Raw genomic sequence first — 19,150 nt, 5'->3', positions numbered from 1 at the left:
TTGTTTTTTTCCTATTAGATTTGAATCAAACACCACATAACATTTATTTTTTATTATTATGGTTTTTGTCATTATGCTTTATTTTTCAATAACTATGAAGGCAAACTTTACTACTGAATATTCAGTTGTATTATTTTTGTCTATAAGCCTTAAACCCATTATCTATTGTCCTTCATTTTCTCTTTGTTTTTCTTATTGAATGTGTACCTTACATTGATAGTGCAAACTGAAGTTCTTTATTTCTTACCATACTGTTGTATAGGTTGGCATGTTAGGCACTGTCTCTATGATTTAACTTGATGCTAACATCGAGCTACCCAGTCCTTAATGTGTAAAACTATCATTGCTGGGGGTTCAAGCTGTTGATCAGAAGCTCACGGGCAGCACTATGAATATCAGAATGTGCTGTCTCTTTGTGACATGCTGTATCTACTCTGTGGGCTTTAAATACATCCATCATTTTTCATTTGTTCTCTTTCTGCCGTTAGGAAATACTTTCTTTTCAGTGGTGAATTGGTTTGATTTGTACCTCCCTCCCTCTGGTGTTTGGTTCCCTCCCATGGAGACTGTCCTATTACATGTACTCATTCCCTCCCGTCTATTTAGGCTCATTTCTGAGGACTATTTTAAATTTTTATCTCTGCTCGTCTTTTCAAAATGTTGTTTTTGGTGCCTCGGCGGCCTTGAGCGCACACTGCATGCAGCCCTGCTCGGATCCCAAAAGCCACACACCCCCACACTCTCATGCTCCTCCTCACAAACTCATGCAGCACTTTGGGCTCCCATCGCCTTGTTTTTCTCATTTCCACAAATCTTTGACAAAGCGAATGACAGGAGCGTGTGAAAAATGAATGTGTGCAGCAAAGGGGGTGGTACTGTCCGCGGGGCTCTGCTGCTGAAGCTGCAAGAAAGGCAGGGTGTGAGGGTACCAGGGGCTTCCAAATGCTGGAGCTGGGGCACGGGAGTTGTGCGCGTGGTTGTGACCGGGACAATGAGCTACAGCCCAGGTCTCTGCCTGCTGCTCTGCACCCAGTACATAGGGTCTGGAACTGGTTTGCTCTGTGCTCACCCTGTTCCATCCACTTCGAGCATTACAAAGGTGTTGTGCTAGTCTATGCAATGCTCTTTCAGGGCTGCACTTGTGCCATATTTCAGCACAAAAAAAACTTTTAAGTGTTTGTTCTGGGTTTGGTGAGTCGGCCATAGTTAGGAAGATGGCTGGCTGCAGCAGAGGCAATAGTTGTTTTTTGGACTAGTTTAATAATTCTTGCCCACTGAAGCACAGCTCGATGGCCTGCAGTTTTTAAGGAAAATGTTTGGGTCTGAACGGGCAGAGCCTCTGAAAGGCCACCTGGTGGGGACAAGTCAGTCACAACCCAGATGAGTAACTCCTCCTTGCGTGATCACGGCTAGACCCATTACCACCTAGCCAGGCTAGTATGAACTGCTGACCACAGTCTGCGTTAAAAGGATTTGATTGATAGCTGACTCAATCCTTCCAGAATTTCCTTCTGGTGAGCTCAGCCCCCCATCATCGGTAGGGAACACTGGCTCTTCTACGCCATATGCCACCAAGGCTGGACTATATTTATACTACTAACACATACGGTCCTCTGCAATGTTCCTGCCACACATTCCTTCCAATGAAGCCATCTTTCCAAAGTGTCCCTCACGACTCTCTCCACCAGGGCACACCAACATGTGTCTTGTGTCTGACAGAGGGCCACAGGCCACCCCTTAAGGAAGCGCAGGGATTCTTGACTGTTCCCACGATGCTTCTCTCTCCATCTGTAGATTATGTGATTTTCACATGGCCTCAATACACTAGTGGTTAATACAACACCTATGTGACCCCCTTCAGCTAGTTCTGTCTCTTTACATGTTCCTCTGCTTTCCCAGTCTTCCTTTTCCTTTTCCCACTCCTCTCACCGCTGTCTCCACATCTTGAATCCGTCCTCTCATTTTCCTTGGCACAAGGCTTGTCCCTCTTCCTCAATGCCATTCTCTGTCGATCTTTTTCGCTCACTCTATCTTGTTTTCTCTCTTTCTTCCTCACTTTTTTCTGCTTAATTTCTATTTCCCATTCCCTCATTGTATCCACCTCTTTCCTCCTTTCTCTCCGTCACCCTGTCACTAGGCCACTCGATTGTTCCCATTAACTTGTATGCTAATGACCCCTATACTGTTTCTGTCTTTTGTTTTATTTCTCACTCTCTCTACCTTCTTTCCCGCCACGTTTCACAGATATTTCCTCCTTTGCTTCTTGCTTCCAGTTTTCCTTCCATTTTCCTCTTTCTTATCCCCTCACTCTTTCTTTTCCTCATTCTCACTCTTTCTCCTCCTTTACTACTTCCCCCTTTTCTCCTTTTCGGTATGCTTTTCTAGAATGTGGCTCTTTTTTCCCACTCTTTTTCACCTGTGTCTTCCTCTCTGTGTCTCTCTCTCTCACGCTTTCTCATTCTCTAGCTTCCTTTCTTTAGGTCTTGCCTGCAAAATGTCCCTTGTTTACATCTGCCCTAAAGTGATTGGCAACAAGGAAAATTAAATAATAAAGCCGCTCTGGCATAATTAATTGATCCCAAACAGAATACGTGTAAAACTAGTTTAGAAGTTTAAGGCACCTTCTGCTGATATCTATGCAAATCCAGAAAGTTCGAGGGTAGAAGCCTGGTGATAAAATGGGGCTTGTGTGCACCCTCGTGTCAGAGGTTAGTGTCATCAGAGAGTTAACATGGCTGCGCAGAGCTAAGTCTGGTTCAAAGGTTTGCATTTAATGTAAGATAGCTCAGTGAGGTAACAAGCTTTTGTTGCAGAGTTCCTTGTGCTACTGGCAGGTCGTAAGGTCTCAGTTTAAATAAAAACTCCATTTAACCCTCACAAGAGTTTTTTAGCTCCAACTTTCCTTACTTTAAAGTTGATATAGTGGTTTCTAATGGATCATAATAGTAATAATTGTGTATGTGGTAAAGCAATTAATGCAGTCTGTTTCATATTGTATATAAATTATTATCATCAGTGTACATCACATTTACAGGTCTACAGATCAGATTTCGACTCAGAGAGAAACCTCTAGCAAGGTTACACTACAGTCATATTATTGATTCTCTACATGACCAGCTCAGTGTGGAGGACGAGGTAGATGTCCCAGCTGTGCTGCATTTGCCTCTCAAACCTTCCCTGCTATACCATCACTTCCACAAAAGGAATTTACTATATCCTTGAGGTGAGGCATATTATGATGGAAAAGCCAGTCTGCTAGCTTGCTCCTCACATCGTTTCACACTGAATGTGCATGTGCCACAATCATCGGTGTCACTTCACCAAAATGATAGGGGTAGCGAAAGTGACATCACATGCCCTTCGGACACCCCCCCCCCCCCACCTCCCCTCTCCCAGATAAGGTCACAGGCAGTGACTTTGCAAGACCTCTGACCTGGGAAATCCCAGGAAGAGATATTATACCATCTTTGATTCCACTGGAAGTAGGATCAGATGGCCTTTGACTTGGAACAATCACAGGAAGTCAAGCAATTGTCCTTTGACAAGTTACATCTCACAAAGATTTTGGAAAATCACCAGCAAATATAAATGAAATACTCTAAAAGCAAACACTTTTCAATCCTAATGAAAATGTTTGGACATACATTGCATCAGGCAGTAGCTTCACATGCAGGGTTAAGATAACGCCGCATCCATTTAGAACCTAGTGTACAATATTGAAGAATATATTGACCAAGTTGAAATCAAAAAAATAAATTCTCTTAGATTTTCATGCTTTCCTTTTGCTGCCTTTTATTTATCTCCCTTTGATACTGTTATGCGCAAACCAAGAGGCATTAGTTTATCATGTGCACTGTGAATAAGGCAAATGTTTTCACTATTTGTAGAGCAACATTTATTATCTACTAAACCATGCACATTCGTTTTCTTCTATTTGGCTCACACCCTGAACTAAATTCCATCAATGGACTCTGATTTGGTGCTCAGTCAAAGTAAGTCACAGTGAAGTAAGGATGATGTACATAGGGTCACTCAAATTGGTCAAATTAGAAATCTAAAATTATAATCCAGTTTTCCTAGTCTCGCTCTCTTTTACCACCAAAGGTATATGTTCAAATAATTGACGTTCTAAATTAGCATAGTATGTTTAATATATTCATGTATGACGTGTTAATTCACTCTAAATGTATTTTCATAGTCTTTTCTATAAAACCATACTATGTTAAGCATAACAGAAGGCAGAAATATATTTGTATGTTCTTATCGCAGCCTTTCCCAGACTTAATAAAAAGTAAAGAGGGAGCGGGTCAGTACCTCAATAACTGCAAATTAATTAGAAAAACAAATAGGACACGGACAGCCAGCACAGGTTGTTTGTTCTTCAGCTATATCTTCAGGGGTGCACATGCAAATTGTAGATCAGACACAGACACACAGCTAAAACGCACCTTTTTAGATTTCATATGTTGAGCTGTGCTGCGTTTATTAACTGGTTTAGGGAGAGAAAGGACAGAGTACATATTCTGACCCCACCACTCTATGGGAGTATGTCTTTCACTGCTTTCTCACTTATGTGCTGCATTTCTTCGTTCCGAGTTGCTCTTTCTTCCACATTCCCAGCATATCGTTACATGTGCACGCATGCACAACATCACACTTGATCAAGGGGAAAGGTCTCATAAAGAACAAATTGCAGGTCCCCAAAAAAGAGTGCCGATGGTCCCCCACCTGAAACCATTGGTTCAAAAAAGCACTGTAAATACCAAATATGAGCAAAGGCCACCACAACCTTAAAACCTATTTAACTGAACTGCGGTTCATTGAAGATAGGCAGTGTTCTGACATGGATGATGTGAAGTGTATGTAGATAACCGAATCTACTGCTAAAAGAACTTTTTTTCTGGTGTGCTAGCCCCGTCCCATAATGCATCCCACATCACCGCCCCACCAGGACCCAGAAAGCGAGGTTGACTTAATTACTACTGCTTGAACACTGCGACCTCAGTACTTACCAGACAATGTGGAGCTGCTAATGCTTCCTGGAGTGGTGGGGTCAGCTTCCTCTTGTGTCGACTCTTCAGATGCAAAAGCAACCACTCCTTGCTCTTGGGGTTCTTCGGCCGCCGCTGCCTTCTCCTGTTCCACCTCAGCTGATATTGCAAATTTTGGAAGCGCCCCTGAACTCTGCTGCTGCTTCAAGCTCTCATTATCGGAGGGAGTTGAAAGAGAAAGCTGCTGCCTGCATACGAAATATACACACACATTTAACAGAATATTGAGTGACCAGATAACCTTGCAATCAGCTAATATGTTGAACATGAAGTTAGTGTTTCCGCAGCACAGGCATTGTTTTGCTTACATTTCCGAATACTCTGAACTCCAGCTGAGGGCCTCCACAGGCTGAAGAGTGATGTTCTTTCCCTTGTCTCCAGCTTCATCTCTTTCTTCTCCCTGATTGCGAAGGATCTGATCCATGCTTGTGAAAACCTGGCAGAGAAGAACAGAGATAAAGAGCTGCCACTGCAAGCCAGATATCTATGGTGCAGAATCACACACTCGTGGAACTGGGGTGCATAAACAATTTGGCACTGAAGTGTAAGCATAGACAGCTCCAACGCCTTGTGCATGCATGACCTATCCAGTACTTAATAGCAACGGAAATGCTTGGCTTGTAAGATACTTAAAATGTATATGCGTAAGATAAGGGCCCATTTGTCGGGTCCTGAGCACGCAGTCACTGGAGAAACCTCACCTGCAGTGGGAGAGGACCACTTGATGATGCCAGGCACGGAGTCTCTCTCACGGGAGGCTCCTGGCACACTGTGATGATCTCTGGGGGTTTGTTTGGGAGTGTTGCAAATGTCTTAACTGCACTGTTTTGGTCTGTGTCAACTTTGTCTCGGACCCCCTAAAAACCTTTTTTGAGTTGGGATTAGTTCTTTTGGGGGAGGGGATTGGGGCGGCAGGGACGATTTGCATCACATGACAGCCCTGTTGTCTTAAGTCTCTAGTCGCACCACAACAGGGGCTTAAAGTTTACCAAGTATGGGAGGTGATGTGAGGGGGGTACTGGGGTGTTGTTTTTAATTTTCTTTCCTTTTCAGATGCAGATGTTGAGCACAGTTGTACGCAGGTATGATTCTTAGACATGACACAACCACACTCTTGAGCTATTGCAGACTCTAATTTTCAAAGAGGCCATACCCAGGGACAGGGGGTGCACTGTCTATCCTGTCTTGGAACATTAATGGGATGTTTGCTTAAGATCAAATGGGGAGTGGTGCTCCAGGCAGCGCTGAGGTCCAATGCAGATATAGCGATGCTTCAAGAGATCCACCTTTTGGTTACCAAGTGTTCCTTTTTGACCCATTAGGGCTACACTCCGCTGTACCACTCTGGATTTCACAGGGGCTCTATGGGACAGCCATATTAGTTAGGGGGTGTACCTCTTTGGTGGTCTCCAGGGCATGGCGGGCTGGGCCGTTATGTTGCAGTACTAGCCATTCTCCACGGATGCCCCATCTCACTGTCCAGCGTCTGTGTCCTGCTCCCCCTTTCCTCAGATGTCTTAGTTAGACTGGGGGACTTTCTACAGGAAATGCTGGATACACCATACACCATGGTTAATTGGTGGGGATTTTAATGGAGTATGCGACATGAGCCTTGACCGTTCTCCGTCTTCTTGCGGCCTTTGTGTGTAATTGGAACCTAATAGACATATGGAGGGGGCCATATACTGGGGAGAGAGGAATTACCTTCAACTCTGGGGCACATCACTCATTCTCCCGATTGGACTACTTTTTCGTGCAGGGTCGGGAGAGCCACGGGGTCATAGATGTTCTGGTGTTGGCCAGGGGACTCTCTGATCAGTCGCCAGTGGTGGTATATCTGACTTGTGCCCGGGGGTCGGTACTAGATGGCACTTGGACTACTGGTACCTAGGGAGCTGTGCCAGAAAACATGCCAGCAATTCCTTGCTGACATCAGGGGCTCCATAGCTCCCCACATTACACTTTGTGAAGCTCAGAAAGCCATGGTGAGGGGATGAATCATTAGCTACTCTAGGGGCCAGAGAGACAGAGATCAGCAGAAGGTCAGGGATCTTGACTTAGAAAGCCAGTAGATGACATCACAGCAGGAATCCCTCTTCACTACATATTCAGATTGTGCTCCGTCAGGAGCTTACGCAGGAGACGAGAGTGGCGCGGATGGCCACACAAAGTAAGGTCTATCAGTGGGGTGATAAAGCCAGCAAGGCATTGCACCGGCTGTGCATCACCAGGGAGTCGGGAGCCCCGGTAGCTTCTCTGTTGGTGAATGATGATTCACAGGTGACTGGGAGTGAGTGCATTGCAAGCGCCTTTGCCGTGTACCACAGACCGTTGTATGATGCGATCTCCTTGAGCTCTCATGCAGTTTAACCTTAATTTGTGTCAGATCTACTGATGCTACGTCTGACCCCCGAAGAGCAAGAATCGTTACAGGAACACGCTTGAAGCGCCGAGCTGTGTGCGGCCCAGGATCAGCTACAGGCTGGTAAAGCTCCGGGTCCTAATGGGCTTCTTGCCGAGTTCTGGTCCTGGTGTGGCAACAGACTGGCCCATTACTAGTTGCTACTAGAGACTTTTGGAGAGGCTTTGGAGACGTGCGAGTTGCCCCCCTGATCTGAGAACAGCAGAGATTGGGGGATCCCACAGCTGGGTACGGATGGTACACACTGCAGGGGCTTCTGACCAATCTCACGTTTGACCTCTGAAGTAAAAACATGGGTTAAGATGCTGGCTGCCTCTCTTGCAGGGTAATTAAACGTCTTATTCACCCCAACCACTCTGGGTTAAAACCCCATCGGGTGACAAGGCATAATCAATGAAGTGTTCATAATGCCATTGCCATTAGTGGGCCCTTCTGTGGCCATAGAGTTCTTCTCTCCATCGACTTTCAGAAGGCGTTCTATTCAGTGGGCTGGGTGCTTTGTTCGCCTTTCTTACTCGAGTGGGGTTTGGCCCACTGTTTGTGAGCTATGTGCACCTTCTTTACACCAATCTGATAGCAAGGGTGCAGGTTGGAGGGGCGGAGTTGGAGTTCTTTCCTTTGGCAAGGGGAACTCGTTATGGTTGTCCCTTATCACCTTTACGTTTTGCATTGGTAATTTAACCTCTGGATGCATGGGTGAGGGTTGACGCGCTTATCATGGGTTTTCAGTGGTCTGAGGGGTTGCACAATAGAATTTTAGTGTATGCTGATGACGTCCTTTTGTTCTTGAATGATCCTGAGGTCGTAGGCCCCTGGGATCTTTGGATCCCACTCCAGTCTTCGAATGAACCCATAAAAATCTGTGATTTATCACACTGCTCCTTGTCCAGTGGATATGCTGTGGATGGCGGGGATACTTATCCTCCCTCTAGGCTTTAAATACTTAGAGGCTTTTGTCATCAGTGATGCGACCCACTCCCTTGAACAGAACTTGTTGCCTTAGTTTCCCTTGGACGGGAAGTCAAGTTCTTGTCAATTCTGCCTCTTTCCCTTGGGGCGCTCGCCAATTTTTAAAATGGTGGTGCACTTCCCCGTCTGCTCTACCAACTGCAAAACCATTCATTCTTTATCGATAACATTTTCTTTAGTAAGGTTAATGCCCAAATTCAACTGTTGCTATGGGGGAGGGGGGCAATGTACCCCACATCGCTTTGGTAAAATGTTGTCAATCAACTGTTGATGAAGGGATAACCACCTCAGACATTCTTCTATACTACGGGTCAGTGCATCTGCTAGTTGTGAAAGAGTGGTGGTTCAGGGGCTCTAGAGATTCTGCATATGAGGCGGAGGGCTGTCTACTGAGTGGTGGGGACCTTCCCCACCTGCTCTATGGAGGGGTTTCTGTGGCTCTGCCTCCTGCCACCCACATAGTATTAGAGATATGGAATGCTGCCATAAAAACCGTGAGGTGGGCTGATCGTCTCACATTGGAAACCACATTGTGGCAGGGCACCAGACTCCGCAGGTGACTACTTTGAGGGGATTTGCGGCCTGGGATGTTATAGGCATTTCAACGCTGGGGGATGTGCTGCATAATGGGATGCTTAAATCTTTTCAAGACCTGCAGGAGTAGTATGACATGCACCGTTCACAGTTCTTTAGGTATTTGGAGCTCCGTCACACCCACCTCCCTCTTATACAGCCTGTGGAGGCTATCCCTGAATTTTTCCAGGAGGAGGTCAAAATCCTTCTCACAACCTTCAAAGAGTGTAAATTGTCGGAAATATACAAAATGTTACTGTGTAAGGTTCCACCTGATGGTGGGAGTGCGGCAGACGTTGGAGGGAGAACTGGGCTGCCTGAATGATGATGCTTGGAGGGAGACAGTAGAAGCTCCCAGAGAGAGAAACTGCCTGTAGTGTGATGATCCGAGGGGAGATCTACCTCACATGCTCTGGCACTTCCCGGGGTTGGCCCATTTCTGGGGTGGTGTGCTGGGACGGCCCGAGAGGGTGATAGGTTGGGATATTCCCTGAGACCCTAAACTTATCCATGTGCATATAACAGATGATCTGGGAGGGGGTGAGGAGGGGGGTCATTATCAGAGGGCACTTCTTTGGCTGGACTTCATCGTTGCAAAGAGGGATATAGCAGGGGGCCTTAAGGCAACGGAGACCCCTCATGTGGACACTTAGGCTAAGGGCATGGACCATTGTATTGGAATGGAATGTCTGATCTACTGGCTGGACTGTGCGGAGTACAGAGGGATATGGCTAAAACCGTGCACAGAGAGGCCAAGGGTTGATGGTAGGGTTACGGGACTATGTGAGGTGGGCAATAATAATGTACAAACAGGATGACTGGGTCCTAACCTACCGTCGGGTGGTCGGTTGTTCAGTTGTGGGATTTATTGTTATGTCTTTCCTGCTTTCTTCTTGTGGTGTAATGTATTCTTATATGTTACATAGGTGCTGCGCTCATTGTGCTGCTACCTCACTGAAAGTTGTAAAAGCAATAAAATGGTTTAAATAAAAAAGGGAACATGACTTTGTGGACCAATGAAATCTGCATTGTTAGCGGTTTTGTTCCAATACGAACAGTGCAGAAATATTCATACAGCCTGTCGCTGTTCAGATACAGCTTGCTAGCATCAACACTTTTTAATAAACTGCTGTTTACTATTAGTGTTGGTGAATCTCTGAGCAGTCCCTCAAACCATTTCTTCACCCAAAACAAATAACTTTCTTCAAAATAAGCATGCTTGTGGAAATCTGATATGCAAGATGTGAGGTACTGTTGCCTGGCTGTTTTCGTGATTGGGAGATTTGATTGTTGCTATGTTTTAGGTGATAGAAGTAAGATTGTTTTTCTGTTGTGTGGGTGAGGATGGAGTCAGGTAGGGTGAATGGCCTGTTGGCAGATAGGGAAGGATGCATCATAGGACAACATTTTGAGTGAGTGACGTTTTATTGGTTATCTTATCTAATAGCTGTTGTGTAGGTGGATGGGATGACTCATAACTGCTTGGGTTGTTCATAGGTGTACATTTGGGTGAGGTTGGGTGCTGTCAGATATCAGTTTATAGACTATTCACCCCAAACTCAAGAAACTTCACACGCAGCTATGAAAGGTGGAGTTTCTCAACCATGCAGCAACGTTTTAACTTCACCTGCCCATAGTGGTTGTATGTATGTGTTGTGCTGCTGTTCTGCATTCTTTGGGTGCATGTGTGAATGATTGTGCTGTGTTGCTACAGATACTCGATTTTAAAGAACATAGTTCGGTCTCCCTGGCAAATCAAAAGCTTCTCTCCACTAGTTTTATTCCTTGCTGTACCGTTGTAGATCTCCTGATAGATGCCATGCTTTTGTACCATCACATTAGCTCCTATGGTTCTGTAAATGTTGGTATTTTTCAAACCTTTCTGGCAAGTACACTAATGTTGAGTTTGTGTGCTGCATTATGGCTTATATGTCTTTTATTAACCCTATAATTACTGATCTCACCCATGAGTTTGCTGAGGAGCATTTCATGGGTTTGTCCTTCCTGTTTAAACCAATGTGAGATGTGTGGGTGACTACATGTATTCGCAGAGCATCGAGGTCTCACCATAGTCTTCAGCTTCTGGCTGTGCCTACACCATTAAGATGCTGAAGATAAAGGACTGCGGGGATGGCGCGGGTCTTCTTGGAAACTGTTGATGATGAAAATCGGCGCCTCTGATTTATTTTATTTTCATAGTGTGCATGTCATCTACTCACACACATGCGTTTCCAATGCACATAGTACTTGTATGCAAGTGTGTCTGCCGTTTATGGAACTTCCAGTGTTAAGTATGTCAAGTATCCTGTGTGTGCTGATGCTCCTGGATAGCTTATAACATCAGGGGCATCCGCAGTATTTTTTACTTTAATACAATACTATCTGAACTTTCTTTTAATTAATTTGGTTGCTTGTTGAATTATTTCATTTTTTTTAGCTTTGCTGCCAGCCTTTTGAATTCATCTCCACATATGTGAAAGAGAGGTTTAAAAAAGTGTGTGGGGGGGTGGCTGGTTGCACCCTCTGACCCTCAGACATTAACTGGAGATGAAAACCCCTCTCTATCACGATAAGTACATTACCCAAGAGCACAAGCCTCTGCTTATGCACTGCTATGTTAACGTGTTATATCTGTACGAGGGGAGCATGGCTAACTTCCCTGCATATGCTGACACTTGTAAAACCTGTGCTCTCTCAGCTATAAGATATGCAGAGATTATTTAGAGGTAGGGGAACGGATTGGTTTCTTTTAGTGGAATCTCTACAGTATCTGCCAACAGTGACCTTTGACACACAGCTCCCTCTGCCACTTGAGCACTGGGTCATAGAGGCAAGAAGTAGGAGGGACTTCTTTGGGTTTACGTGGTTTCTTCGGTAACTTTGCTGGCCAAGAAGGCTTATATTGCACAACTGCTCACCAAACTAAAACTTACAACACAAAAGTATTATTACTCTCAGACAAAACGTGTTGCTTTTACCGAGGTTTGTATATTATCTTGCTATTGGTTTGGTCTCCTCGGCTATCTCAGACACTCTGCAGTTCTTTCTTTTAAGAAATTGTTGGGCTGGTGTGCATAATTAGTACAGCTATTTCTGCACATTTGGGCAAATTTATTGACTTCCATTATGTATACCAGACGAAAAAGCATCAGATAGGACATTTTTTGACATCTTTGCCTCAGAACACACAAACTGATTAGAGCCAGGGCTGAGGCCCTGTGTAGGCTTCATCGGTTTTGACCAGGTGCGTTAAGCAGCACTTGTTTCTAAGTGTTAAAACATACACTGGCAAAGCCAACAGTTCTGGCATCAGATTCCAGCAAAATATTATTTAGGTCATAAAAAAGCACACATTACCACTGGAGCCTCTACATAAAAGAAATAACTTTGTGTGCTCCGAAGTGCTGCCTGTGAAAGAGTAGAGTGCCACCACTCATAGTGAAATTAGCCAATCGCTGAAGTGGGCTACCCATCGTTTTAAGTGGTAGTGGGCAGAATACCAATAGGTGAAGAGCGCTGGCTGAAAATCATTATAAGTATATTATACGTTTTCGTCAATCAAAAGGTCTTGTGTAATGCCAGAACAAAAAAATTACTTCAGGTAAAGTGTCCCCATCTAGTGGTCTGCCTTATTAGTCATAAAGGCGGCAGGCTTGCTTGCAAATAAAAAAAATATAAATAAATATTGATGACAGAGAGAGTCCCATAATGCCTCCACTGACACATTTAACACTCCCATTGTTTATCTTTTTCTGTAATTCAAAAATATATGCAACATAAACGTGAGGTGACACTTTAGCAGAAACAAAAGAACAACAAGTAGTTTGTAATTTGGAGAGCACGTTCTTGTTCTGAAAATACTAGATTCTGCAACCAAACTAGGTATATCCGGGTGATGAGGCGTTCTTCTATAGAGAGCACTGCGACAGACCCATATGGAGGAATTCCAGTGTCATGTGGGCACCTGATCAGGAAAGTGGGTGCTGGCGCTCCCTTTTTTAGCAGGGTGTATAGGTTCATCTACCAAACGTATGATATCGCCTAAATTAGCTTTGGTTGAGCCTGGCATTTTTGGTGACTGCCGCGCAGTACAGAATTCCACAGAGCGCATCTTGATGACGCACATGGCAGACTCGAGCTCTATCCAACGCAACGCTTCTCATGAAGGACCGCCAGGGCACTACCAGTAGGATGAGTATATGAGAGGGGTCATCCGTGACCTGACGACACTATCATTACTCGCTGCTAGCCAATGTTTTTGAAGTTCAAATGTAGCTTTCTTTCATTCCACTCCACATGGGTAAGCCTTTTATAGCGCTTTTCTACCTTATGGAACTAACTTACTCTCTTCTTGGAACTTTCTCAGTTCGCTGCTCCCTTACCAGGTTTCTGGTCTCCAGAACCTCACACGTCAAGTGGTCCTGCAAGTGCCATTCTTATGGAGAGAGAATTATTTGTGTTTATCGTATTCTCTTTCGTGGCACATCTCTTCTCTACAGGGTGCAAGTGCTTGCATCGTTTTCGATGTCTCTTCCGTTTCGTTCATACCCCCCGCATGTTATAATAAGAAATGTGTGCATGAATCTTGTATCCAGCACCTGAGGAAGTTAAAGGGATTAGCATCAGATAATGTTTCCAAGTTCCTCCAATAATTTTCTGGCTCTGACCAGTACTGATGATCCACCACAGAGTAAAGGCTTCAATTACCTGGGGCCAGCTGTAAGGAGTGAGATTCAAGTTCTACTCTAGAAAGATACCAGAGGTCCAAGTTTGTCCGAGCCACCAAGGCTGCAGTTACATCAACAGACTAGTCGTGCAATAACAACTTGCTGTTTTCACTACAGTAAACAGTCATCCCCTAGTTCTCAATGCAGTGTAACAAAACTTATAAAAACTGAACCTCCTTCTCCATGCCCACTTACTTTTGAAAACCTGTGTGAACTTGAGGAAAACTGCCTGATTTCCAAACTAAAATCTTCATCGTTGGTGTCTTCCTCCTCTTCGGTTTCCATGTGGTGATACTTCTCAGAGCGTGCTGCACAGAAAGTAATAGCATTATTAATTACTAGCTTCAAGTGGCAAACCTTACGCTTTGTCTCACCTGAAACTGGTGCCCACAGCTTTTAATTACTACCTCAAAGGTGTGCATTTTAAAGACCTCAGAAGGGAATGAAAATCTAAGGTGACCCGCCCGAATCTCAACCTGGGACCTTCTAATTACACAACGATCTACACAACAGAAGCATTAATCCACTAAGAGCTCTTGTCCTAAATAAAGTTACCATACCTGGAATAAACAAGTTACACGAAAACAGTAATAATAATATGCACTAGAGTAATTCACGCCAGGTTTCTAAAAATCCCTTAAAAAGTGTAAGTGCTATTATCTCAAAGATGCCTATTTGCCCAAGCAGACTGAGAAGGGGCAAGTACTCACTGTCAAAGTAGCTGGTGTCATCCTCAGACTCCAGCTGTGGGATGAACTCTGCCTTCTGCCTCAGTAGGCCAGTCCAGTCCAAGGTGGAGAAGAACGGGTGCTCCTTCACCTCAAAGGCCCCACCTGAGGAAGCAAGAGGCAGAGGCCGGTGTGACTCCAACACAAATCCAAGGCAACAGCTTCTTTTCACTCGAGACTCAAGTAGCAAAGGAGATGTAGGAGGTACTGAGGCTGTCTCCAGTCCAGTCTAACACAAGAAGCCCGAGGTGTCCCCAAGCCGCACACCCTCGTGACCATGTGTATTGTCCACAAACATGCCCCAGTGAGCCAAGTGAGGATCAGACAGTGCAAGAGGTAATACACATTGATAACGGGAAAATAAATAACATTTGAAAACCCGAATATGCGTACTTTTGTCATTTCCACAAAAAACAAAAAACAAATTTGGTTATTCCACTGGATACTGCTTTGGTAAACCACTGTTATTGTTTGCCTACATTTCTGGCTACTTAAAGACCACACACCACACTCTGTAGGAAGGACTTCAGCATACCTTCTACATACCACAGATCAGCTGTGGGATGTGTAGGGATATAAATGGGTCTTGAACTGAACAGTGTCAGAAGGGTTCTGTAGTCCAACACTTTCAAGGTTTTTTGGCGTGCATGACAAAACTACACTTATCCCCCTCACCCCCATAATGCAGACCAAAACACGTGTTTGGGCTTTTTGGAGTGGTTAAGCACCGCTTGCGGGTTGACACCGTAGGCTGCCCCCTCCCCCCCTTTGAAGCACCAGCTCTGTCCAGACTCATGCAGTGAGAGAAAACAAAGGCTTCAGGGGAGAGGATGTGGCCTAATGGGCTAGGACGGTCAATCTAAAAAAAATCTGGGGAACGGGATTCGAGTCTCGACAATGACTCTCAACATCCTGTGATACTGGGCAAATCACTTAATCTCCCCGTTCACTTAATCTCTCTGTGCCTCATCAAAAAAAAGAAAGTGTCCTTGTGTAAGGTAACTGGTGCTCATGTAAAGCCTCTGATACCTTCGGGTCAAGTTTGCTCTATACAAACTTCCGGGTAAAGAAAAAAAACACTAAGGCTTGCTTATCATCAGGGGACCAAACCCCAAAACTTCCTCTCACTAGTGATGAAACAGAATGATTAAATCGACACCGACTCCTCCACCGAATAGTTCAAGGAATCAATGAAGGTTAGCTCAACTTATGAATTTCAAAAAGGGTAAGAAATCTCTCAAGCTTAAGCTATGTATTGCACCGGAGGTTAAAATAAGATGCTCAGAAAGTATAGCAAGAGGTGCAGGCTTCATAAAAAAAAACTGTGCAGAGTTGTGGCTCCACATAGCTTTGCGGGAAACACATACCCAAATATAGATTTTTAATATTTTCATTTCAGACATGACAAGGTAGTTCTCATTCAAGGTGGGTTCATTTAGATAATGACATCTACTGAGCTTGAGAGAAATATAATCAGCATAAGCTAATAGCTACCAGGTAACGTGCAGCTGTGTGCCATTGTAAGGGCTCCTTTACTCTCTGGCGGTGTCCTTCCAGTGGTGTCACCAGAAGCTGATGGAATACCTTTGTCTTGAAGGGGGTGGTGTAACTGTAAGGGTGAGTATCTCTGAACCATTTAGGACCATCGAAAATGCCCACTGTGAAATACTGGTTACCATCAAGTAAATCTCACAGGATATCAAAAACATCCACTTGCATGTGAGGATGTGGGCCACGTGGGTTCTAGTTCAGGACTAAATGGGGAGTCTCTACCAATAGTACGCTATCCCCACCCTTTAAGAATGTAAACGCCTACTTTCCCTCAGAACACTTGGACATGCCATTAAAAAGGACATCTCTGTTACTGCTTACACAAAAGTCTAATTTTCCTGTGACAGCCCTTGAGTTAAATACCTATGTGAAAGACTAGCTGCAAGAACTTGACACTTTTCTCATTTACTGACTCTACAACTACTAGGTCAGGGGAGGCGTGGGATCTGCTTCTGATCTTGGGAATTTAGTCCCTGCTGAGTGTGTAGATTGTATAGGTCCAAGAAAAGGTCCTATAACTAGAGGGGGTCATTGACAGCATGGAGATTTTCCAGTTAGCAGTGTCCTGGGAACACTGAATGGGCCTTTATCAGTTGTATATGGAGAATTGGGGTGCTGTTGGCTGATGGAACCTGCTATTGGACACGTTTCTTAAAGTGTTCCATTCATGAAACCCAGGATGGTCTTGATAATAAAGGAATCAGCAGCCCTTTGGGAAGTATTCCAGTTCAGTATAGTATTGCAAGGACATTATGGATTTAATTTCAAGAATGTATCCTCCTCCAATGCACCCTCTAATTGGGCTGCGGGCTCTGGCCTAGCCTTTAAGATTTGCAGGCTACACCAGTGGAGTGCCACATAATAGAAAAAGAGCAACATCACCACAGACAACTTATAGTACCATGCAACTGCTGTATCTCCAAACACACCATCCTATAAGAAGGCCCTTCGACTGACATCCTCTTGCAGATCTCCATACTGTGCTGTGGGGGGGAGGGCATCACTTGGTGTCATGCCACTTCTGTGCTGCTGCGAACTGGGTATAATATATATATATATATATATATATATATATATATATATATATATATTACCTACTGGCGGTCGCCAGTAGGTATATATAGTTAGGATTTTTTCTCTATGGGTTTTTTGAAAATTCTATGTCTAATAACTTTGGCGTTTGTGGACGGAATTGGCTGAAATTTTCAGGAAAATGGCACATTTTGTTTCTGAGCAGCCCTTGAAAATTTGGGGGGGGTTCGTCCAGTGGGGGCCGAGAAAAAAGGGGGGTCCCAAAACGTGTTTTTAACATTGAGTTTTCCATAGGGCGGTTGGCCTCACTTTTAGCCCGAACGGCTGAATGGATTTGCACGAAACTTGGCAAAATTGTAGGGACTGGTAGCCCGATGTGCCTTTTGTAGGTCTCAATATATGTGCTCCAGTGGATTTTGAGAAATTAACGTTTAAAAAAAGATATATATCTGTAACAGCGGACCGGGCAGCGCTCTGGTTCGCGGACTTTTCGCGCAACGGAGCTTTGTGAAGCGAAGCTGATTGGTTCTCCGGCGTCTGTCAACATTCCAAACAGTCCGTAGCGGCCGCCATCTTGTCTCTCGGTAGGATCGAGAGACAAGAGGAGGTCAAAACAAAGGGGGAAATAACTATAAGGGGGCATAGTAGATCCTCGCTGACCCCCTAGGTTTGATGTGGAGGTTTTAAAAGGGCCCCGCGGGGCAAAAAAAAAAAAATAATAATAATAATTGAACGGCTGAATGGATTTGCACGAAACTTGGCAAAATATTAGGGACTGGTAGCCCGATGTGCCTTTGCTAGGTCTCAATATATGTGCTCCAGTGGATTTTGAGAAATTAACGTTCAAAAAAAGATATATATCTGTAACAGCGCTCCGCTTCGCGTAACGGAGGTTTGCGAAGCTGATTGGTCATTCTGTCACTGGGCTATAGTTGGGCTACATCTGGCTGATATTTGGGCTACATTTGTTTTTTTGTGTGTCTGGCGGCCATCTTTGGGCTACATTGGGCTACATTGGGCTTCATTGGGCTACATTCGGCTAATTAGCAAATAGCTCATCGCAAACTAGGAATGGTAAAGAATCGCTATTTATTCCTTAAAGTTCGCTATTTAGGAAATGCAAAAAACTTTGATGATATATATGGCGGTTCATCTCTAACAAGATAAGAAGCATAGGGATACATTTATGATGACTGGCGCATCACCAGGGATGTGTTAGTCATTCTGTGCCGCTGTTCCGTCACCTATGGTGTGCTGCATTTACAATGCGGCGCATCATGGGGCAAAAACAGCACAGATGCGTGATGTATCTGTGCCGTAAAGGTGGCGCATTGCTGGAGTTGTATCGCAAGTGTGATGAAGCTCCAGCAAGGGTCGGGGGTGCCCCTGTCGCAGGGTTTCTGTTCTCACACAGAACTGTGGACAGAGGATTGGAACCTCGGCGAATTAGGGTGTCCCAAAACTCACGTTAGTAATCAAAAACTCCTTAGCAAGCTAGGTACAGTGTCACATTGGATATAACAAACTCTCAATGTTTAGACAATCCAGAATATGAACTTATAGTACCTCAGGATACGTGGAACTCATGAACAGTCGGTCGTTATAGATTTCTTAGAAACCAGAACATGGAGTTAAGAAGAACAGATGTGTATTTGAAATGTTTATTTACTAATGCCGTCTTCTCAGGCGTAGTACCTTAGATAATAAAAGTACACATATTATCAGTAGCAAAATTACCAGCATAGTTACTAGTACATAAAAAGTGAATGGTGATAGTATGTTAACATGCTGTAAATGAATAAGAGTTAGCAACACTTATAAGCAGCCGCGGGCCGTGGAGGGAGTTACGGTGAGGCAGGGAGGCGGGGAGGGGGAGAAGCAGGGTGGAGAATACAAGTACACATATTATCAGTAGCAAAATTACCAGCATAGTTACTAGTACATAAAAAGCGAATGGTGACAGTATGTTAACATGCTGTAAATGAATAAGAGTTAGCAACACTTATAAGCAGCCGCGGGCCGTGGAGGGAGTTACGGTGGGGCAGGGAGGCGGGGAGGGGGAGGGGCAAGGTAGAGAGGGCTCCACCCTGCTTCTCC

At 44.5% G+C, this 19,150-nt stretch overlaps 1 protein-coding gene across 6 annotated transcripts in view; it reads right to left on the bottom strand.

Moving 5' to 3' along the window:
* The window catches only part of MAST4 (microtubule associated serine/threonine kinase family member 4), a 1,958,993-nt gene that overhangs the window by 86,525 nt on the left and 1,853,318 nt on the right, over positions 1–19,150 (bottom strand). For all 6 annotated transcript variants that reach the window (XM_078675181.1, XM_078675182.1, XM_078675184.1 and 3 more), the window contains 4 exons: positions 14,453–14,575; positions 13,938–14,050; positions 5,360–5,487; positions 5,013–5,239 (listed from right to left, as the gene is read on the bottom strand). In XM_078675181.1, coding sequence (XP_078531307.1) covers positions 5,013–5,239; positions 5,360–5,487; positions 13,938–14,050; positions 14,453–14,575 — 591 coding nt within the window. The remainder of the gene's footprint in view (positions 1–5,012; positions 5,240–5,359; positions 5,488–13,937; positions 14,051–14,452; positions 14,576–19,150) is intronic.

Source organism: Lissotriton helveticus, chromosome 2_1 (assembly GCF_964261635.1).
Source record: "Lissotriton helveticus chromosome 2_1, aLisHel1.1, whole genome shotgun sequence".
In the NCBI taxonomy this organism is placed as follows: domain Eukaryota; kingdom Metazoa; phylum Chordata; class Amphibia; order Caudata; family Salamandridae; genus Lissotriton; species Lissotriton helveticus.
The sequence above is the reverse complement of the archived record's forward strand: the minus strand, read 5'-3'. Positions and strand labels throughout refer to the sequence as shown.